Below are 24,839 nucleotides of genomic sequence, written 5' to 3'. Positions count from 1 at the left end.
CCGGCGGAAATAAAGGAACCTCAAAGGAGGGAGAAGAGCCAGAGTGAGGTAGCAGAAAAAGGAGGAGAGCAAGTAAGAAGAGATTCAAGATTGGTGGCGTTCCAAGATTCCTGAAAGGCCAAGCAGAAGAGACTGAGCAACATCTTCCGGAGAACGCCCCAAATGTGCTGTAGCGTGAAATGCAGGGTAAAGGGACGATACCTACTGTGGAGAGTTGACAAATAGTTTTTGAAAAAAAAAAATATATGGCACTTCCTACATACAAGAAAAGGGCACGGAAAGATGTGACAAAGTACAAACTGTTTTCTTTCTGCAAATTTTCATCTCCTCTGGCTTGAAATTAGGTATGCAAACCCTTGATTTAAAGATGAGTTAGTAAAATATAGTTTTGTGATACTGTCCAAGACCGGCCTCTGGCTGACTAATAGACCCACAAGGAGGGAACGCAAGCACATTCTTTTGGCTTGAGGTTCATTCAAGACAAGACACCGTATGCTTCTATCAATATTTACTATAACATAATTTACACATACTCTCATAATTCAGGGAGATGTTTTTCCAAAGGTAACATATAAGTACAACAGCAGCAAAATCATGTCTCATGCCTTATGGGAAGCCGAACTGAGCTCTTCTGTCTTCATGTAATTCTTTAGTTAAACCCTGTCAGTACAAAAGGCTTCTCGGTAGTATTACAAAGAAAGCACAGCACTCGTGATAAGATTTTTTTTTTAATATAATTGTTTTATAAGCTTATACTCTCCTAAGAAATAGTAATAACCAGCAATGTATGAAAATGATACCATAAGGAATATTGAATATGAAAGTCTATTACTATCTATTGCAGCTGTTCCCTTACTTAAATCATTTCATTCACATAAATTCATATGCAGAAGTAAATGAGACCCAGAGATCTTTCAGTGGGATTTCAATTTCGTGTGTTTTACAGGACAACAGGGAATAAAATCAGTGCTTTTATCAAAACATTTTCAGGCTGGTACAGGTTTGCTTTGCTACTGTTTGGGGAATGACAGGGACTCATCTGAATCAGAGGAAAGCATGTCTGGATTCAGGATGCTGGTCTTTAGTACATTTCTTAATGTTTTAAGTGCCCCCAGAACATCCAATGCTTTTCTGTGAAAGAAAATTTTGAGGTGTTTACAAATTTTAATTTATTTTTAAAGAGACTGAGAATATGATATATTCTCCAGTAGAATATAAGTTCTGTGAGAGAAGGAGCCCCATCTGTTTTTAGTCACTGCCATATCCCGAGGATCTAACACATTTCTTGAATATAGTAGGTGCTCAATAAACATCTGCCAAACAAATACTGTCCTGTGAATGTGAAATTATTCAGTTTTAGAAAAACTAAAGAACAATGTGCTTGTGAACTCTGGAGAATTTTTCAACTAGCACTATTTATAGGACTTATATTAGAAAGGTCAGTTAACTTTTGGCAACAAATAAAAACTCTATTATTCAAGAAAACCATTCCAGTAGCCTACTCAGAGGGATCAGCATTTATATTTATCTTATGAAAGTGAATTTTTTCCCAAAGATTTTATTTATTTATTTGACACAGAGCGAAACAGCGAGAGAGGGAACACAAGCAGGGGGAGTGGGAGAGGGAGAAGCAGGCTTCCCGTGGAGCAGGGAGCCCCATGCGGGGCTCAATCCCAGGAACCTGGGATCATGACCTGAGCCGAAGGCAGACGCTTAATGACTGAGCCACCCAGGTGCCCGGAAGTGAATTTTTTTATGTCCCACTGTTCCCCATTCTGAGAAGTTAAAGGTTACATTGTTCTCTTGTTGTTGTGGAAATTAATGCATTAATTATTGTTAACAAATTCTCCATTTGAAAAATAAAAACAATAAGAAGTCAGTAGTCAATAACCATCCCAAAGTTGGTCACCCCCGTACACTGACTACCCAACCTTCATTGCAAAATATGAATGTACTACGGGATGGCATGAGTGATCAACACAACCTGAATAGCTCGCTTTAGATATATAACATAGATTTTTAAATTAAGAAAAACACTTAAACAATTTAGATATAATTTTCAGTTTGTATGATTTCCTAGTCATTTCCTTTTAGTTGATTTAAAAATGTGGGGAGTTGAGCATTGATTAAAAGCAAAAACAAACTCTACATTTTTAACAAGCTTTGCTCTATAAATTCTCAGCTCCCACCTATTTCCTATAGATGGCACACAATTTATAATAGATCTATGAACCTGGTTTTTTTTCAAGTTCTAATATTATCAAATCAATATATAATTCCTTTTAAATTTTCAAATACCCCACTGTGCCAGAAAGTATGTTTCCACTTACTATTTTTTTTACTATTTGGGGAAACAGATGATCACACCCTTCAGGAAAGGATACTCTTCCTACTCATTCCTAATTACGCACTGCTGCATATATTTAGAACCAGCCATGGCATTGCGCAATAGTTCTCTCTCAAAAGCATGCAATCAAGGGGAAAATACTCAACCCTATAGTGAAGGAGAAAGGGGACACAGGGAACAGAAGGGGAGACTTACACTTTTGACAATGTCACAAGAGAAACAGACTCTCCCCTGTCAGGAACTTTGGAACAGGCATCCCATTTTAGATAAACAAATGAACTAGCCCTTGTTTCATTGTTTCTCTCTCCCAGGTACAACACTACTGAACAGAAGAGAAACTGTTGGCTCCCAGCAGGAAGGTATGGCCCTGTATGCAAGAAGAGAACCCAGCTGAAGGTGCTTTTAAGATTCCCAGTGTTATTTGTTGAGCTGGCCATAGAAATACTAATGCACACTTAGGAATACTTTGATCATAGAAGTAAGAGAACAAATCACAGTCCACAGTCAATACAATAAAAAGAGCAAAGATAATTTTATAATATTTTGAAGGAAAGTCCCAGGACCTGCCATTCTTTATCCATTAGGACAAAAACTTAGTCTTATTACAATTTCAAATGCTAGTGTCTTCTTTTTATTTCCTATACTTTACCTCATTGCACTTGCTTATTCGCCTCGCAACAATGAGCTGGATCATTCCTCGCTTGTTCCCTTCAGTAGACATAGACCTTCTGAGGGTTTCCATGGCATCTTGGTTTGTCTTGCCCAACAGGGATTCTCCATTCACTGCTATCAGTTGATCATTCACCCGAAGCCTTCCATCCTGGGAAGAAAACAGGTAGAAGTAAGTGCTATTAAATAGTCTGTTATAAAAGAAGTTGCTCTCTCTTTAGTTAAAAAAAAATAAAAAATAAAAACAAGGGGAGAGAAAGGGGGCTTTAATCCTAATGGACTGTGTCCAATTGAACAGGAGCACAATAATGTCTAAGCAGCCACTGCAGCCTGTGTCTATTTCAATCATTTATACATTTGTAAATCAAGTCATTATCATAATCTGTTTACCAAAACAGCATACTAATTCAAAGGACACAAAGTGATTACTTTCTTGCTTCCAGAGACACCCATAGAGGTTATTTACAACCCAAGACAAGAAAAAGCTCAAGGCTGTTACACAATTGCAGAGAAGTGCCCCCTTGACGAACAGGGAAGAAACTTGCTCTCCACTGGCAAGCAGGCAAAGTGACCCACAGGCAGGGGACAAGGGAAAGATGAGCCTTCCTGTAGGGCAGCTCTGTGCCCGGAACCTAAGCTAAGTCTTTGCATGGATTATCTTCTTTGAGCTACAAGGACTATGGCTTGTAAATTCTGTGAGACAAAAAAATGGGGACTTGAAGCTATGGATTCCATCCTAAAATGAGAGATCACGGAGATTTCTATTCGCTTGATCACAAATGGGGTATTATGAAGAAAACAAAAGGCGTTACAGGGTTAAGCGTGACAGGGTATCAGAACATGCCACTCCAAAACATGCCATTCTGGCACAAGGACTCTTTTGAGCTGAAGGCAACTGAGAACTGGCAGATGCCGGAGGAGCTCTCTGTTCTCTGCCTTGCTGGCTGAACACAGAGCTCCTCTTATGAAGATGCCCCTCGCCTGTCCTTAAACAGGAAGAGAAGGACATCACCAGAGACAGCGATGGCTCTGAGATTAGCCAGGCGACAAAACAGACCATGCACAAGAAACCTTATCTACCACTAGTTTCTGCCATCTATTTACCATCCCACAATTGACCTCTCTGAGAAGCCCAAATGTCATTTTTTGTCTAATTACTGTTCCATAATTTACTGCCTTTTGCTAAAATGGTATCTAAGCTTCTGAGTTTTCTTTAGATTTTCTTTCTTTTCTGTAAAGCCCCTGTACATGGAAAAATTTAAATATTAACATCAATAAAATCTGTAAACATGTTCTGTTCATGTGTCTTTTGCCAGTTTAATTCATAGGCCATAAGAGGGTGGAGGAAAGGAGCCGCCCCCCCCCCCACACTGTGTATATGTTCCCAAGACAGGAATAGGGTTGTAATGATATATTTTTGTTAATGGGCATAAGCTGAGTAAGGGTAACATTTGCTTACTTTAGATGCCGCTCCTCCATTAATAATGGACTTGACGAAGATTCCCAAATCCGCATGGTTCTCTTTTGACCGGTTACCTTTGACGCTGACACCAAGACCGGCTGATCCTGAATCATTAAGTGGAACTTCAAATGTCAGAAATTCCCTGGTGCCATCAGGTGTGAGAACAATATCCTCATCTTCTGCTTTCTAATAGGAAACAAAATTGCATGGCACGTTATATTCCAATGTTCCCTTCTCACAGCTATTTTTAAAGACTGCTAATGAGCAGTCTTTAATCCTAACAGGCACAGTATTTCCACCAACGTTCTGCGACAAGATCCATGATAACAGTGCATCTGCACCCCCTCCAGATGATTCCTGGAACCAGCTGTTAATATTTTCATGTGGCACCTGTTTCAATATTGAAACAAACTCCAAGCAGATTCTGAGAAATGTAGGGAAAAATACAGCTGAAAACTGAAGACATGTGACTCCTAGAGTTTGGGACTTTTTTGTTGTTGTTCTGTTCATATATCCTAAACCACAGGAGAAAAACAGTCACAGCAGGAATCAAAATAAATAAATATAACTCATTTGTCCTTTTATTCATTAGGAATTTTTGATGTCATTAGGAGTTTAATGCTCACTAATGGTATATCATTTTCTTCACAATAATAAGTTCTGATGATACAAAGCCAGCAGAAACAGGTATTCATTTTCAGAGAACCACTAGAGAGCTTTAACCTTCAGCATCCATGAGACAGAAACATCATCAGAGGACACCTTTCCTCAACACTGTAGTATGCCTCAGACAGCTGGGGGATATTCTCCAAGCGATACAGCTTCATTAATTAGTGGTGTCTGTAAGCTTTGATTTCATAACTGTAGTCATCACTGCATAAGAAGACTGTTTCAGAACAGAACATATTTAAGACACACCAAATCCTGTCCAGCCCCCTTAAAATTTGAGGAAAAGCAGGAAGCTGAAAGTACAGCCTGATGAACCAGTCAGAGGATGTGTTCTGCCACTGCAACACTGGGCACCGGGGACGAGGCCACCTGCCCGCCTCCGGACTTCTCTTCAGCAGTCCCACCCACGACCAGGACTGGAACCACTCACATCTCTACCCTGGTCATCTCCAAATAGGTAAGGACTCAAAGTATTTCCAACCACATAACAGCTAGGTGACACAAACTCTTCAAATCACAGCTAAAGGCCTCGTCTAGTCCTACCACACGTTCCCGCTCCTCTTTCTCCAATTTTGGAATATTTCTCCAGCATCCACCTAGTCACTCAAGCTGGAATTATCAAATTATAATTGAAAGATGGCTAAATATCTAATGGTACATAATTAGGCTAGACTATAATGCATCCTTTAAAGTGTGCTTTTAAAGAATGTTCAATTGCACACATGGAAGGAGGCTATCACAGAGCAATGTGGGTAGACTTCAATTTTCTTCTGTGTCCCAACAAATGTTTAAATTTTTCTAGTAACAATAAAAATTAATATAATGATGAAATAATTTTTTTTTTTTTTACAAATTTGGGGATTTAACATCGCAACCAGATGAAATAATTTTTAGAAGCATAGCATTTATCAATAAAAGATAATTTTTTACTGCAAAAGATATGTTTTTTTAAATCCCCAAATCCATAATAATGTTATTCATAAAATGAGGTTTCTAATTTACTAACATCCACTATTAACATTTTATGGTAGGATGTTCTTTGTGCCATCTTTGCGAAAAACAACCTCATAGTTATCGGGACAAGGTATGTTTCAAAAAAATAAAATCACTAATATGTTAAAAACAGGAAAACTATATAATAAAGAATGCAAAATAAGAACAACTTGAAAAGATACAGGGCAATAGCTATGTTACTATACAAAGCAAATACATTTCAGTGTCAAAGTCAAAATCAAGCCTAAGCCTGCTCATTATAAAAATGTTTATACTGAAAATATTCCCAGAGAATAATTATAGCTCAAATAAAACCAATGTATTGGAGAGAAAGAAATATCAAATACTCATATCAAAATATTGATATAGCACATATTTACTATGCTAATACTAATATACATTTTATATTCTATAAACTTTTATTCATATGGTTCAGAAGGACTAAGTAATGACTGTGTGAATTAATACAGCTATCTCAATATAAAATCTGTTATAAAAACATAATGTGTAAGTAAATCGTGATGTCTGAAACACAAAACAGTATCAAAACACACCATAGTGTCCTTCAGAGTTATTTCAAATTCAGAAGTAATTAAAGGTAAAACATACTTTGTGAATCAGAATCAGTATTTATATTCCTGGAAAAGTTGCATTTAAAAAGGTATAAAAAGCAAAGATAGTCCTCAGCTGGGCACATTTAGGTCTGATCATTGAGTACATTTGTTTGGCTCAAGTCTAGAAGGTTCTTAATTGTCACTTACTGATTTAGGTCTTCAGTTTGGCTTTTTAATGTTTACTGATTTTCACATTCCATAATGTTTTACTAAGGCTTAAAATTCTCATTTATTTTTCTACTTGAAAAATCAAGATAAGGAGCTGACTGAATATATGAAGAAAAATTTTAATCAAGTTGAAATCATTTCCTGACATGCCCTACTCTGAACCTGTCTTAAAGGAGACTATTTTCTCCACAGGAAAGTTTCATTTATTATGAAAACTACAGGATGGGAATGATATTCTTTTTCAGCTTTCTTATCAAGTCTTAAGTCATTATTATCATTAAAAACATTTAAGTGAGAGATTGTACTTTCCTTTGATATTTCATTATTAATCCATTTGGCTCTTGACATAAGACTGAAATTAATGCCAGCTTTTAGAACTTAATTTTCTGGCAGCAAAATGTTTTAAAAAATTTGCTCTTCAAAAACCATTTTAAATGCCACATTATAAAGAACTTTTTACGGAGTCTTCTAGTATAGATCTCTTCATTCTGATACAAAGGAGAAACTAATTTTCTATCACCTTGACGGGTTCCATCCAGATTGTGTAATTTACAACTGTCTGAGTCAAATTCTTTCTACAAAAATACAACAAATGTATTTCCTTTGCCTCTCAGTCATTTGCACATGACCATGTCATTCAAGCTCATCATGTCCCTCATGCACACACGTTTGAACACTCCAAGTGATTTTTTGCATTGATGCAACCTGTCATTTTTTACTTTGCCCACTACTCCACTGGCATTTTTGTTAAGCACACTAGAAGCAGGAAGCCTGCAGAATGGGCAGTATGAAAGCTATCTGCTTTCCCACTATCCTCAGAATAGCAAAAAAGATGCACACTTCTATCTGCAGTGAGACAGAACAATAACCACAAGCGTGCAACACGAAGGCCCAGCCAGGCGTCCTTTTTCCCCGGACAGCAGTCCAACAGCTGTGGGAAACAGTGGGCCCACAGGTCCTTCTGAGCCTGCTTAATCTGAAAAATGGGTAGATCCAAATGAGAGAGGGAAAAAAAGTTGATTATCTTAAATAGAAAAAAAAAATTATGAGCAGAGTCATCTCTGAGCCTCAATATATCAAGATTTTAATAAGAGTGCACAAGATATTGTGAAAAGACGTGGTATGTATCCATGTCATAGGAGGCCCTAAAATCACAGATCTGAGTCCAATAGCTGATTTCAGGCTCTGCAAAGAAATAAATGATTCAACCAACATTCTGCCATTTATGAAATAAAAGGAAATATAAATACATAAAATCTCCCTCCAATGGCTGCTATTATATTGGTCTTTCACCCCAGTTCCTGACACAGAGCTCCTAAAACCCTTGTAATTTCCTAATAAGAGTGTTGGACACAGAGCTCCTAAATCCCTTGGGATTTTCTGGATGTTAGGAGCATCTTTTGTTCTAATGAGGTGACATTTGGTGGATTCCTCGGTGGCTCCTGGGTGGGCTCTGGTCACCAGAAAGAGCAAGCCATGATTAGAAGTTAAGAACTTTAGCCCAAACCCATTCTCCAAGAAGGTGAGAACGGCTGAAAACAGTTAATAATTGATCATGCCTTTACGATGAGGCCTCCATAAAAATTGCAAAAGTATGGGGTTCAGAGAGCTTCCGGGTTAATAAACATAGCAATTTACCAGAATGGGGGCACACCCCAACTCCAAAGGGACAGTAGCTCCTGAGCTTGGGAACTTGTAGATTTTTGCCCTAAATATCTCTTCATCTAGTGGTCTGTCTGTGCCCTTTAAAATGTCCTTTGTAGGGGCGCCTGGGTGGCTCAGTCAGTTAAGTGTCTGCCTTTGGCTCAGGTCATGATAAGAGGGTCCTGGGATTGAGCCCTGCATTGGGCTCCCTGCTCAGTGGGGAGTCTGCTTCTCCCTCTCACCTGCTCATGTACTCTTCTCTCTCTCTCTGTCACTCACTCTCTCTCACATAAATAAATAAATCTTTAAAAAAATAAAATACCTTTGTAAGAAATTGGCGATAGTAAGTAAACTGTGATCCTGGGCTCTGTGAGTTGCTCCAACAGATTATCAAACCCAAGGAGACGGTCATAGGAACCTCTGATTTGTGGCCAAGTTAGACAGAAGTTGTGGGTAGCCTGGGGATCCACTACTTTCTTATGGCCTCTGAGTGGGGGGCAGTCTTGTGGGACTGAGCGCATAACTTGTGGGGTCTACACTAACTCCAGACCATATAAAGAAGTACATGGTCTGGAAGACTCACACATTGGTATCAGAAGTGTTGTGAGTGTGAGCAGAGAAATAACAGCAAAGTTTTTTGCTGCTCACTGCTCCACTATAATTTATTGACTTCTCTCTCACTCCCTTTTCCACTGAGTTAATTTCATTACTGCACAAACATGATAAATTAATAACAAAAAGACGAACACTCCCACAACAAATAAGAGATATGAATGAGCAATTCATTAAAGAAAGATGAGTGGACAAAAAAAAATAGGTAAAATAATCTACTTGCAACAAAAGACATGCAATCAACAAAAGTTATCAAACTACTGAAGAAAATTGCTTTAAGTAATGAAATCCAAGAATGCAGAAAGGATGGTGAAATGGGCACTTTCCTGCACTGCTGCTGAAATATAAAAAGATACAACACTTATAGAAGTCAATTTGACAATGCTTATCAAGAGCCTCTACATTTTTAACCCAAAAAATAGTACTTTAGTAATATGTCCTAAAAAACTGTGATCAAGAACAAAGATTTAACTGTCAAGATGTTCACTGCTTTAATAGCACAGCTAAAAAATAAGAAAAACCTACATGTATGATATTAGGTAGATTAAGATATACTTACACAATGTAATACTATTCAGCTATTAAAGTCTTTAAAAAGTATCCCATTTGGTGGGACAGAAAAACATTTGTGACTAAGAAAACTGGGTTTTATCCTGTAAGCTTTCTTAACTTCCAATACTGCACCCATCATAAGCCTTGAGATCCTATTTTAATAAATTGTTTAATGTCTGCCTTCTCATACCAGTAAAAGCTTTAGGAGGAAGGGACATATCAGTCTGTCCTTCTGCTTTGGACATGACATTTATTAGCTACATGATATGTGCCTGGAACATGATATATATATATATTAGCTACATAGGTAAAGAAAAAATCGTAAAAAAAAAATACACATCAAAATGGTGGCACTGAAGTCACATAATTGCAGGTGACTTTTTCTTCTATACTTAACTGATTTTTGTAACATCCATTAATTATACACTACTGCTTTGTAACATAAAAATCCCACTGCGTGCCATTTCTTTAATTCTTCTTCCTCTTAAAAAACCAGTGTGGGAAAGAAGGGCTAGGAGCATGGTTATAAATGTTGGGCAGGGGCTGGTGCTCAGAAGGGATACCAGAGTTCTTACAAAACCATTATGCCATGGTGACAGAATATCATATTCTCAAGCTAACAAAAGGTTTAAAGAAGTTAAAAGGAGACTACATTCATTCAACATAAAGAGATTAAATAATATGCAGTTATCACAAATAGGAACGATTCATGTTTTTAATTATGAGGAGGATTTTTTAAATAAGAAGTTACCTTGGTTTTATTTTGTTTTTGCACAAAAGAATGACCCTCCAGTCAAAGTTTCTTTAAGTTATATATTTTAATTTATCCCACATGTGAGATGAATGTTTATACACATTATCTGTGCTGATATGTTAAGGTTAATTATTCTTATTAAGCAAAGTCAAAATGTCACATTGGCTTTATTGTGCTCTATTCTAAATCAAGTGGTAGATGTAAAATAAGTAAAATTTAAAGAATTTATTGGCTTGATAATACCAATACTGATAATAAAATGTTTTATACAGTTATTAATCTATAATGTTAAGTTAGAAACCCTTATCAAATTAAAAAAATACCACACAAACCCAAATTGAGGCACATTCTCAAAGTAACTTGCTCTTCAAAAATGAAAAATAAAGATAAACTGAAGAAATGTTCCCGATTACATTAGACCGAAGAGACATGACAACTAAATCCCACACATGGTCCTGAATTGGAAGCCAGACCAGAATTTGATTCTTATGTATCCATTCATTCATTCATTCATCTCTGCATGCTATAAAGGCCATTAATTGGGGCAAGTGGTAGTACAAAACTTTCAAGTCAGTGTTAATTTCATGTCTTTGGCAACTATACTGTGGTTGCATAAGGAAAGGTCCTTGTTCTTAGGATAGACACATTGAAATATTTACAGATAAAGGGGAATTACATTTGCATTTTATTCTCAATTCAGAAAAAAATACATATAGTGGGAAGGAACAAAGGAAAAAGTATAGAGAGAGGGTGGAGGATGAAAGATAATTATGTATCAAATGTGGTAAAATATTAACAATTGGGGAATGTGGTGAAGGGCATACTGGAGTTTTCTGTACTGTTTTTGAAACTTTCCTAAAAGTCTGACATTTCAGAATAAAAATGGTACACAGGAACTAATCCAGAATACTGCTATATCTAAAACAGTTTTCATTTAAAACAGGTATTTCTACCAACATAAAAAATAACCTAAGAGTTCAATACCAAAAAAAATCATACAATAAATTTTAAAAATATTAATTTTATTACTATCTACAAAAGGAGAATTAAAAAATAAGATATATTTCTCAAGAACAAGCACATCAAACACTAAGAAATCCTTATCTTACTATAGTAATAATAAGCAATTTCACATGAATTGACAGAGATTGACTATACAAAATCATTACAATTTTTATAATATCATGAAAATATTATTCTATCCCAACTTTGGAGAAAGATCATTTTAACGTAAGTTTGAATCAGGGCGCCTCGTCTAGCTTAGTCGGAAAAGCATGTGACTCCTGGTCTCAGGGTTTTAAGTTCAAGCCCCATGTTGGGTATAGAGATTACTAAATAAATAAATAAATAAATAAATAAATAAACTTAAAAAAAATAAGTTTGAATCATCTGAATTCAAACTTATTTAATTAAATTTAAACTAAAAAGTTTTTTTAGCATTTAAAGCACTAAAAATAGCACACGATTTTATAAAATGTTTTATGACAATAGCAATATTTGCTGCTCAAAACCAGACTACTAAAGCCGACATATGATTAGTGTCTGATAGTATAACTCTTCATCAAAAACTCAAAAAAACACTTTAATGTGTGTTCTCTACAGTACCAACATTGATTTACATTATAGGGACTACAGAAGTGTTTATTAATTTAACCCAAAGAATTTGTACAAAGACATCGATAAAAATGTAATGACTCAAAATTCACTCCCTCATTAAGCTCCCTATTTGCTTTGTCTGATTTGACTGGATTTTTTTTTCTTTCCAGCTTTTTTGAGATATAATTAATATATAACACTGTATAAGTCTAAGGTGTGCAATGGGTGATTTGATACAGTGACATTGAAAAATGATTACCACCATAGTACTAGCTAACATCTCCATCACATAATTATATATTCTTTCTGTGGTAAGAACAGTTAAGGTCTACTCTCTTAGCAACTTTCAAGTATATAATACCGTATTATTAATTATAATCACTATTCTCTACACTAGATCCCCAGACCTTATTCATCTTATAACTGGAAACTTATACTCTTTAACCCACATCTCCTCTTTCCTCCCATCCCCCAGGCCCTGGTAAACACCATTCTAGTCTGTTTCTATGAGTTTGGCTTTTTTAGATTCCACATATAAGTGATACCATACAGTATTTGTCTTTCTCTGACTTCTTTCATGTAGAGGGCTCAAGGTTCACCCATGTTGTTGCAAATGGCAGGATGTTCTTCCTTCTCGTGACTGAATACTATTCCAACGTATATAGACACCACATCTTTATGAATCTACTGATGAACACTTAGGTTATTTCCATATCTTGGCTAATGTGAATAATGCTGCAATGAGATAGTGATTTCAATTCTTTGGATATACATACTCAAAAGTGGGATTGCTAGATCACATGGTAGCTCTATTTTTAATTTTATGAGGAACCTTCATACTATCGTCTATTGTGGCTGCACCAATTTACATCCCCACCAACAGTGTACAAGTGTTCCCTCCTTTTCCCACTTTCTCCCAACACTTGTTATCTCTTGTCATTTTGATGTAGTCACTCTAACAGTTGTGAGGTGATTCCTGTGGTGTTGATTTGCATTTCCCTGGTGATTAATTGACATTCAGCACTTTTTCATGTATTTCCTGGCCATTTGTAGGTCTTCTCTGGAAAAACTTCTATTCAGTTCCTCTGCCTATTTTTTAGTCAGATTGTTGATGTTTCTGCTATTGAGTTGTAGGAGTTTTTCATGTCCCTTGGATATTGACCCCTTATCAGATGGAATGATTTGCCAACATGTTCTCCCATTCTCTAGGTTGTCTTTTCATTTTATTGATTTCCTTTGCTGTGCAGCTCTTTAATTTGATGTAGTTGCCATTGTTTACTTTTGCTTTTGTTCCCTTTGCTTTTGGTGTCAAATCCAAAAAATCATCAGCAAGTCCAATGTCAAGGAGCATGTTTTCTTCTTGGAGTTTTATGGTTTCATAAATCCATTTAAATCTTTAATCCATTTTATGTTAATGTTTGTGTATGGTATAAAATAAGAGTTTATTTCATTTTTTTGCATGTGAAGATCAAGTTTTCTCAACACAACTATCCTTTCCCCATGTAGAGTCTGGGTTCTTTGTCATAAATTAATTGACCATATATAGATGGGTTCATTTCTGGGCTCTTTATGCTGTTCCATTGATCTTTGTGTCTATTTTTATGCCAATGCCATATTGTCTTGATAACTGCAGCTTTGTAATATAGTTTGAAATCAGGAAGTGTGATGACTCCAGCTTAATTGTTCTTTCTTACTATTGCTTTAGCTGCCAGGGTCTCTGGTAGTTCAATGTGGATTTTAGTCTTACTTTTCTATGTCTGTGAAAAATGTCACTGGAATTTTGATAGGGATTGCATTAAATCTGTAGGTCACTTTGGGCAGCATGGACATTTTAACAATATTAATTCTTTAAATCCATGAGCACAGAAGATCCTTCCATTTATTTGTGTCACCTTCAACTTCTTTCATCAATGTCTTAACGGTTTTCAGTGTTCAGATCTTTCACCTCCCTGGTTCACGTTATTCCTAGGTATTTTATTCTTTTTGATACTACTGCAAATGGGATTGTTCTTTTAATTTCTTCTACGGTTTTCTCATTTTACAGTGGGGTCATTATGGTAGCATTTACTTGATCTCCTATAACCATTAGTTAAATGAACCTCTTAATGACAATGCTTATTACCTACCTCATTAAATCTCTATATCAAGACTAAATCTTCTGAAGTTAGCCTATCAAGATGCCTCCACCTCTTCCAGGAGGTTCTCAAAGACTCCCCACTGTATCCCTGCATTTTTCATAGGGAGAATCCACTAACTCTTTTTGGAATGCATTTTGAATTCATGATTTTTAAGCATATCTTATCTCTGTGCTCTAGTATCATCTCTAAACCATATTATTTTCTAAAGGCCTACTTTTATCTCATAGCCCTGAATCTGTTTAACATAAAATTGTATTTTGACATGGATCCTACTCAAGAGCTCTTTGGGGAGCTTCCTAACCAGGTTTGCATTAGTCCTATTTGAAGCCAAGGAAGAAACTGGCACTTTGGTAAGTCAAGGTCTTATAGCCAGCAGGTAAATTCACTACACTTCACTGTGATGTTAATTTTAAATGTCAACTCACAGGGTGTTTTTGAATGAGATTCATATTTAAATTGATGAACTCTGAATAAAACAGATTGCCCTCGACAATGTGGGTAGGCCTCATTCAATCAGTTAAAGGCCAAACAAAACAGAAAGACAGCCTCCTTGAGGAAGAGGAGATTCCAGCCAACTGACTTGAGACTGAATCGGCAACATTGGCTCTCCAGGGTCTGCAGCCTGCTGACCCACACTGCAGATGTGGACTTGGTGGCCTCATGAATCACACAAGCCAAACTATTATACTAAATCTCTTCCTATATATACACCCATCCTATGAGTTCTGTTTCTCTGGAGAACCCTGACTAGTACCGCATGTATTATCTTGTCCTACCAGGACATCCACATGAGATGCCTTATATTAAGGGAATAAACTTCTCAAAGGCAAAGGAGTTTATTCAGGACATAGAGCAAGTGGTGGTGAGCCTGTGCTAAATAATTCGGCTTTCTGGCCAATTTTCAATGGTTAATTTGCAACCAGAATTTCTAATCTTGAAAAAGGACTTCAACTATTTCCATTTTGACCTCAATCTGTACTTTCTAATGGATTAAGTTCTTCTTTTCAGTTTAACTCTTAACTCAGGCAAAAGACCCTGCCAGCAAAGCATGTCCTGATGGGAGCCAAAACTAACCCCCCCCCCCCCCCGGGGCAATAAGGACTACCCTGAGCCAGGAAGACCCAAGTGTGACTGACCTCAAGACAATGATCAACCTGACATTCACTGCCCACTATGTGTTAGAGACATTCAGTTAGGTTCTAACAGGAGGCCTGGAGGCCAAGAAAAAGTCAGTCATGGCCAGCTATTGACAAAGTCAGAGGCCTGTCCTGGCAACACTCCAGAACAAAACCACAAGAACCAAGGTCAAACCAGACAGGCCCAAGATGGCTGACAAAGTAGGCTGGAAACCCCTGCCCAAATAAGGAAGAAAAGGCTCAAAACCAGCTTCCAAGAAATCCCCACCCAAGTAATGAATATTCCACAACTGTCAATAAAAGATAAAAACCCAACCCCCAGGATAATCAGCTCACTCACTGGCCTTCTCACATCTGGAGAGTGTACTCTCACTTTAATAAACATTCCAGCTTCTGTCTCTAGCCTGTGTTGTGTCTGTCCTGTAATTCTTTCTCATAACAAGACCAAAAGACTTGGGTGACATCTTTGGGACAGGCTGGGTTGAAGCCTCAGAGCCCACGTCTCCCCGGTTCACCTGGCAATATATGTATGTACCAACCTTTGCTCCACATTTCTCCTTATATAAACCTGGAAGTATTTTCAGCACTTTGGAGACAGTCTTTGAGATATTAGTCCACTGTCTTCCCAGTGTTGGCCTCACTGAAATAAATTCTTTTCTTGTTTCCCTACCATTTGTCTCTCTGCCTCTGGATCCTGTCAGCAGCAAGTAGCTGGAACTGGTCTGCCTGGACCCCAAGAGCTAGATGCTCTGGCACCCTTGTGCCCCAGCTACAATCTCCCACTCTCATTAAGATGATACTTAGAAGATGTACAGGAAACTTCCATCTCATAAATTCAAGAGGTCTACTAGTCATTGAACTTATTCATATATCTTAATGACATGTTTTCAATTTCTCAGACTAAATCAGTTATGGGTCATTGTAATAATCAACCAACAAACAAATTAATTGACTTTTATGACCTATCTATTCTCAAGGTGCTTACAATTACCTAAAAGTCTAAGTAATATCAGAGAATTTCAAGACTTAAATGAATTTAATGACTTGCCCTCAAAAGGTACAAAGAGAGGCAGCGACCCGGGAAGTCTTTTTTTTTTTTTTTTAAGTTTTAAATGTAACATGAAGCGTTTAACAACCCAAAATTGTATTGTCTTATATACGGAGCAAGAGCAGAAACAGAGGCACAGATGTGAGAGGACCTATTAAAAACAAGTCAACAACAATAACAAAGAAACCAAAAAGAAAGTATTTAGAAAAAAAACAAACTGTGATTTCTGACTGAGCTTGGAAAAACTCTCATCAGAAAAAAATTTCCATTTGTAATCAGACATCAGACACACATACATGTGTATATTTCTTCTTTTCTTAAGGTGACTGAATTGTCATTTGCTAGGCAAATTTTCTCATGAACACAGGAGGCTACTGCATAAGCAGCGGACTAAAATGGACGTTGGAATTCTCAGTGGAATATGGCATTTAAAACCAACGCCACTTCTTCCCTTCAGTGACTGAAAAGGTCAGGGCTAATCACCAATTTCCTTGCCAGGACTGCCTAAATGTTTTGAAAGAACATGCCTATCTTTACAGCTTATAGCATGATTTTCTATCTCACGTTGTCCTGGACTTGAACAGGTGCTGATTATGGGCAGTGACCCCTCACACAGTAGAAAATCCGCATCAAACTTTTGACTCCCTATAAACTTTACTAACAGCCTTACTGATAACATAAACAGTTGTTTAACACATATTTTCTATGTCATATGTATTATATGCTGTATTCTTACCATAAAGTAAGCTAGGGAAAAGAAAACGTTATTAATAATAAGAGAAAATACATTTACAATACGGTACTATGTTTTATTAAAAAAAAAATCCACATATAAGTGGATCCACGCAGTTCAAACCCTCATTCAGGGTCAACTGTACTTTATGTGTGAAATCATTCCATTTCCTAAAAGCTCTATGATGAGATCCCAACAATAAAGGGGTAGTTATTCACCAAGGGCCACAGTGCAAAATACTTTCCCCATTTACCATTTATTTAGCATTTATTTTATTTAGCATTTATCACTATTTCATGGTATGGTTATTGCTATACAAAAGTTTTCTATAGACAAATCTAAATCTATTTACCTAATGAAAATTTTGGTTTTGCCATGCTTGGCCAGGCATTCACTATCCAAAGTTAACAGATTTTTCACGTATATTTTTTAATTTTTTTATTTACATTTTTATTTTGTTTTTTTGCATAGTTTTTTCTTAATACATTTTAGTACTTTTTAAGGTTTAATTTCATAAACCAACTGGGATTTATTTTGGTGTATGGTGAGAAAAAGAAATCTAACTTTTTAAACTGAATGGCTAATTATTTTAAATATGAAATAAACCATCTTTGGGCGCCTGGGTGGCTCAGTTGGTTAAGCGACTGCCTTCGGCTCAGGTCATGATCCTGGAGTCCCTGGATCGAGTCCCGCATCGGGCTCCCTGCTCAGCAAGGAGCTTGCTTCTCCCTCTGACCCTCCCCCGTCTCATGTGCTCTCTCTCTCTCATTCTCTCGGTCTCAAATAAATAAATAAAATCTTTAAAAAAAAAAAAAGAAAGAAAGAAACCATCTTTTACAACTACTTGGAAATGCCGCCTTATACATACATATATATGTATATGCATATATACATCAGGTCTATCATTGCTAATGTGTTCAAGCACTCTCTTCATCTATTCCCATAACAATATCATGCTATTTTAAGTATTTTGGCTTTTTATGAATCACACTTGTGCCCAGTTTAAATTCTTTAAAAATCAATCTAATTTCCCCTTCCCTTTCAACCTACCCACCATACACAAACACAGATACCAGTTTGATTTTCATTAGTTATCACTGACCAATTGATTTTATGAATAAAAATTAAGACCATAAATTTTCTACAACCCATACTTATGAATGTATAATAATATTCTCAAGACTGTTTACCAATTTTCCTGAGGTCTGATTTGTCACCCATGTTTTTAATTATGGAATATTTTTAAATAACATTTTGTTTATTAGGTTCAAAGCTGTCTGTTCATGAATGTGTAAAGAGAAACCAAACCTGTTAAATATGTTATTCAAATTCTTCATGGTCTAATTTTTTGTCTACCTAATATGACAATTTTTAGAAAAATACATACTAGCATCACCCACTGTAGATATGGTTTTGGTAAATTTTCTCACTACTTGTAAGAGTTTGGGATATGTTTTTATGCCTTGTTGTTGGTGTATAAAGGATCATGATTATTAGAATTTCTACTGGATAGTACATGTCAATATAAAAACACCTTCTCTTTTCACCCTACACTGTACCTCCACACTAAAACCATACTTTCAAAGACTGGTACGCTGATACGGCAATTCTTATTTTCATTACATTAGCATTGCCTGTTAGAACTCAACTTACTCCTTTATTTCTAGTCTGTATTAGGATTTGTCTCTTTAACAGGACACAACTAGGTTTGCATTTTAATCGAAGCTGTGAGCAGTTACTTTTATTAAAAGAAATTACCCTATTATAATATGCTATAATAACTTATAATACTTATAGTAACTATAAGTTATTATGACAACTAGTATGTTGTGCCTAATTACTGACCTATCACTTTATTTTTCCTGCATATGATACACTTTTATTGTGCTTTTATTTTTTTTTTATTTTCCTGTGCCTGAATCAAGTTTTTTTTTTTTTACTTTTTTTTTTTCCTTTGTAGCCACTTAAAATATAACATTTCACAACTCACAAAGTCTTTTATATTTATGTCGAACTACTACACTTACCAACTTTTGGTCCCTCTTACTCTGAAGGTGACAGGAAACTACTCTAATGTCTGTCTCTGGTCTTTCCTTGTCTATCCAAAAGTAATCACGAAATATTCTCCATCTGCAGTAGTAGCAATAAGTCAGCTTAAGATGAGACCACTTTGGAATTTAATGAACCTATGTAGTATCTATTATGAGCCAGGAAAAGGGAGGACAAGTAACTTCATATATAATTAGTCAGAAGTTAGTTCCATTTATCTTTCCAACATCTCTGTACCCTGCAAAAGACAAAGCTCTTACCGTTTCTTTTGGAATCTGCATCTGGCTTGGCTCTGCATTCTAGAAGAATTGAAGAAAAATATAAATACAGACTGACCAAAGCCATCTTCAACACACAGGGTCACAAAGCTTGACTTTAAAGGAAATTCTGTTGGTTCTTAAAACCCACGAAATATATAGAGGGTGATTATATTATGGATGATGTATGATTGTCTTCCAAACTTGCACTGATGTGGTTATATTATCTTGTGTGTGTGTGGGTGTGTGTTTTAAGAAATTTTTCTGATGTAAATTTTTACTTGTTCACTCACATTATATCATGACTTTATTATTTGGAGGAAAACAAATCTCACCAGACTGGCTCTCTATTCATGGCACTGTTTTGGTTTTTTTAATTTCCCCAACTACATCTAAGGTATATTATAATTTGATAGCTACACCAGATAGTAACAGTCTGAACCACAGTCTGAACCACAAGTATTATACTTTAAAATATTACACAGATTATAAATGTGATTTTTTTTCACATACTATAGAGTTGCTTTAATTACACAGATATTTAAAAGGTTGATTTATTAAAAAGGCACATATTGATAACAGTATTTTGTTTTAGACACAGAATTTAAACACAGACACCCAGAGGAAAAGAGTTTTGTTAATTGGATTCAAAGATCATTTTAAATGCACCCCCTCCCCTTTAAGTTTCAGAATTTTATTCTTTGAAATCTTAAAAAGCAGCTGCAACATGAATAATAGACTGACGGCCTACTGGCTCACTCCTTAATGAAAAGCTCACAAGCAATAAATTAAATAACCAAGAAAAAAAACTAGGCAGCAGAAGGGGAAAACAGAAGCCTGGAAGATCAAAATTGGACAAGAAGAACCTGAATAACCTTAAGCTGGCTAGATGTTGGCACTGAGTCTGGGAAGGGCTGCTGAAGAGCAGTGTTTAAGCTTTGGCAATCTGATAATGCTAACTATTACCCAGGCTAAGATACACTGACGAAGAATTAAAGCTTCATCAAATCCCATCTAAAGCTTAGTATATTTTTTTTAAGGGCTCATTTACAATTTCATAGAGACATCTCCAGATTTAGGATCAGGTGGCATTTTAAGCACAAAATTGGGTAACAGTGGGGGGAAAATGGAAAACCGAATTTAAATTGGGAAATAATGCATTCAACATTTTAAAATAGAAATAAAGATGTTTTTATAATTTTCAAAATCTTCTTAAAACACAAGCGTTCGGCTTACAGCCCTATCACAATCGGAAATTCCATGAAATCACAGCAAATTTGTGTAACCAGGGGATGGGGTATTCTACACTGAAACATATCTGGCTCATAATAAAAGGAAAATTTTACTAACCATGACACATCTGTACCTGAAATATTAGCCTAAGAGATTTAGGGCTATAGGATAAATTTGGGAACTGTGCCCCTAAAACCTTGCCATTCCAGTATATACAAATTAATTGTTGCTTAAAGCTAAAAACTGACTGAAAGAGATGTCAAATGCTCTAAAATGGCCCAACTAAAATCTGTTTTGAAACGTTTAAAATACCACTTATACTGGAAATAAAACACTTTTCTTACCACATTTAAAAGATAAAAGTGATTCCTCCAATTATGTTGTTTTTATATAGTAAATGAAACCTGGCACTTCTTGCAGAAAAACATTCAAACTATGTCAACTTAGTATACATATTTCATTCACACCAATACTATGTAAATACCTCTTATATTTAGACATATTGATACACATTTAAAAAATGAAATGAAGTGCAAACAAATGCCTTTTGATTTCATCTATGTCATTCCAAGTAATGTCAATATTGGTAATTAATGGCCATGGGGCTTAGTACCACTCAGGTCTCCTTACTTTCAACAGTAATACTCTAGTTAAGGTACTCCTTTTCATACAACATGAAGCAAGAAGCTTTACTTGGCTTAGCTGGATGCACTATGAAAATCTGAAATATGAACATTTGTCATACGTAGTGGAGGAGATGGCAAGTTTTCAACAACAGCCTTTGAAGTGACAGTTATGAAGTAATCAACGTCTCTGTATTCAATCAGTCCATCTGAAAGTGTTCCCTCATAAGCATTTGCTGTCCTAGAAAATATCCTTGCAATCTGATTTTTAAATACCCCTACACTCAATATTGTGGAGATCTATCTTCAAAACTAAGCAAATATAAGAAGAGGATGCTTATGCGAAGTTAAGGCTGAAAGATATATAAAATATAGAAACTGTTTGGAAAATGTCTCAATAAACACTGGCCATCAGGTGACTAGCCCAGATCCCTGGCTCATGTGCATCAGAAATCTTTCATCTGCTCTAAATTTACACACCAGTTCCCTTGGGTGGAAGGCATCTTCTTGGCGAAAGACCAGAAGGCTCACGGTCCCTTCCATCTTGGTGCTTCTCAACAGGGAAACAACTTCCTCTTGGGATTTGCCTGCTAAATCTACTCCATTTACCTAAAACAAATAAAAAGTTTTCAGCTGCAGTGCTGTGCAAACATATGACTGAAGAAAAGACATACATCCTAGAATGTATCATGTCTCTTATGGAGCACAGCTCATTTCGTGGTCAATTCTCCCATGATTTGGTAGCTAATAAAGAAACACAGCCTAGGTATCTAGAAGTAGGACAGGAAGTAGTAAATCTTTTAGCGCTCATTAATAAGCCAAAAGCCACAGCCACCAGAGCATTAACAAAAACAACTAAAAATCAAATATATCCAAATTACCAGGTTAATACAAAACTTAATGGCTTTGGACTGAGATATCTTGATGGCCTTATGTATCATAGATTATCTTATACCAAAACAAAAAGGTGTTGCTGTTAGAGGGAATAGTAAAAACACACTAAAAATATTTTGGTAAAACTTCCAACGAAATTTTACTGAAACTTATAAAGATAACTTTTTATCCCTAAAAAGACAAACATTAAAAGAAGAATACAAAATAATAATTATATTTATGGAGGGGTAGCAATATTTTGAGGTAGCAATACCTTGATATTTTTCAATGTTTTAAGAGAATCTTAAAAAAAAAAGAGAGAGAGAGATTTGAAATAACCAATTTCTGGGGAATCTCATTATTTTTACCTTTAAGGAAGTATAATAACATTACCAGAAAGCACTATATATTTAAAAGAAGTAAGAGTGAAAATCTCTTTTATAAACTATTCAATAGTATTCGCTTTAGAGAAAAATAACATTTTGTCCATGACAATAAAGTATATTATTTAAATTGTAATATCAAAATTACCCTGTAGTTAAAATACCTTTTGGAACATTTCCCTCTCCACTAAAAACCATCTTCTACTGCTCAGTGTACTACTATTTAAGTGATTGCACAAAATAGATAAGTAGTAACAGGTTCAAAGAAAGGAAAAATTTCTAGATTAAAAAAAAAAAAGAGTGACTTGATACTTTTTTTAAGTATGCTTCCAAATATCCACATGCTCAGAAAAACTGCCCACAAAACTGTTGACACTGTGTAGATACAACTACAGATACTAGAAAGTTAGGTTTAAGACTTGTGAAAATGTAGTTTCAAGTAAAGCTGACAGCTATAGAAAATAGAGCCTAACTCTGAAGAAATAGAGGTTTCAGGCTCTTCCCACTGCTCAAAAAGAAAAACAAAAGCCTTTGTGATGTGTTGAAAGTAAAGTAATTATGGGAGGAAAGAGAGTCAACAAGAAAGAAAGAAGGTGAGGCTGATGCCAGAGAGAGAGGAGGACAGACATGTTTTGGACTCAGGGGCAAGGATGATAAATTCAAGTCCCAGCTGAGCCTCCTACTACATAAAATAAGCTATAACCGCACCCTTGGACCAACACTACTCAATTTATGCACCAAGGACAAGTGGCCCTTTCTGGAAACAACACTCTAAATATAATTTATACTCGAACCTTTCCTTCTATTTAGCCTCTACCAGTGCCCCTTTAAAAAATGGTATCACAAGAATAAGACACAAAGGAAAGGAGCAAGATTTAAGAAATCTAGGTGCAGTATGTAGCCATGGAAAAATCCTTTTCCTGGAAGGCAATCCTTCGCTCCATTACTTTTCAAGAAATCTTTAGGAGAGTTTGATCTGGATAATTCAAAACTACGTATGAAGCTACAAGTAAAGAAGAAAGGGTAATGCCACAAAACGCAGTTTAACATTAGTGTTTGAACACTAGTTAATAATTAGGAAAGGCCATATCTGCTGCTAAGAATACAGACACATTTTCTGAAGAAAATACTAAGAAAAGCGACTAATCTATTTTTCTTAATCTTTCTTCCTTTTACTTCTATATACACAAGCAATCATACACACAGAAATGCCTATGTATGTTTATGTATGTCTAAGATGGCCTCAAAGACCAATGAACCGAAACTCATGAGGTACAGAAAGGAAATTTTGAAAAACTATTTTTTTCTGACATTTGATTTTTATGTCTCAATTCATTCTCCACGCTGCCATTTCAAAATTTCCTCTCATCAAGACACACTGTTTTCATTTACTTCATTTGTCTCTGTTCTGATTACAAAGTAGATATCATTTCTATGTTGCCAGACATAAATTTAAAGCCATGTAGAAATAGAACCTAGCAGACACTGTACTTACATAATGACAAATGTTACGTTATCTCATAAACTGAATGTCTGAGTAACTAAAAATTTATGAGTACACTCAATGAAAAGATATTTCTCATCAAATAACATGGAAACAAGTCGAAGTAAAGCAGAAATACACTGCTTTATGATGCAAACTTCTGCTAAAATATATAATTTCATATTTATGAAGATGTGAAAAAGAACTGACCCCTGAAAATGGAACTTTTTAAGAATTATGGAACTTCTGACTTAGAGAAGCCACTCACCTCTATAAGTCTATCTCCTGCCTTAAGTCGGCCATCTTGGATGGCAGCCCCTCTTGGGAGGATGTTTTTCACATAAATTGGAGCTGAGCCACCTATTGTTACATCTCGGGAAGTGATGCTGAATCCCAAGCCTTCTGTACCTAAATACATAATGACAACAAAAAAAGTAAATAAAATGAGATACCTTGAATTTCAGAGGTATATGGCACAGAAAGGTTTTGTTATTCTCTACCTCAGCTTGACATTTTGTAATTTTCACAATGGCCTACACTGCTTTTAATACTTTAAAAGTCTGAAAAGCTTTTCCAAAACAGACTAAATTAGGGAAGGTTTAAAATGGCTTATATATCAAAATTCTTTAAGAAGAAATGGGAATCTAGTCCAAGACAGACGAAAGGTAATATACAAATATGACTGCTAAAAGTTTCTAAACTGGTCAAAATATTTGACGTGAAATAAACTTAATTTCTCCGTGTGGAAAAAAAATTCTGTTAAAACCCATAGTACCTCAAATATCAATTAATATTGTGCAATC

At 35.8% G+C, this 24,839-nt stretch overlaps 1 protein-coding gene across 19 annotated transcripts in view; it reads right to left on the bottom strand.

The window, feature by feature from the left end:
- The window catches only part of PARD3 (par-3 family cell polarity regulator), a 656,432-nt gene that overhangs the window by 234,818 nt on the left and 396,775 nt on the right, over positions 1 to 24,839 (bottom strand). For 12 of the 19 annotated variants that reach the window (XM_021685996.1, XM_044915499.1, XM_021685999.1 and 9 more), the window contains 5 exons: positions 24,305 to 24,444; positions 21,778 to 21,906; positions 19,445 to 19,483; positions 4,476 to 4,664; positions 2,997 to 3,167 (listed from right to left, as the gene is read on the bottom strand). In XM_021685996.1, coding sequence (XP_021541671.1) covers positions 2,997 to 3,167; positions 4,476 to 4,664; positions 19,445 to 19,483; positions 21,778 to 21,906; positions 24,305 to 24,444 — 668 coding nt within the window. The remainder of the gene's footprint in view (positions 1 to 2,996; positions 3,168 to 4,475; positions 4,665 to 19,444; positions 19,484 to 21,777; positions 21,907 to 24,304; positions 24,445 to 24,839) is intronic. The other 7 variants (XM_021686002.1, XM_021686006.1, XM_044915500.1 and 4 more) reach the window with 1 other exon arrangement.

Source organism: Neomonachus schauinslandi, chromosome 5 (genome assembly GCF_002201575.2).
Source record: "Neomonachus schauinslandi chromosome 5, ASM220157v2, whole genome shotgun sequence".
NCBI classification, from domain to species: domain Eukaryota; kingdom Metazoa; phylum Chordata; class Mammalia; order Carnivora; family Phocidae; genus Neomonachus; species Neomonachus schauinslandi.
This window is presented reverse-complemented; position numbering and strand designations above follow the sequence as displayed.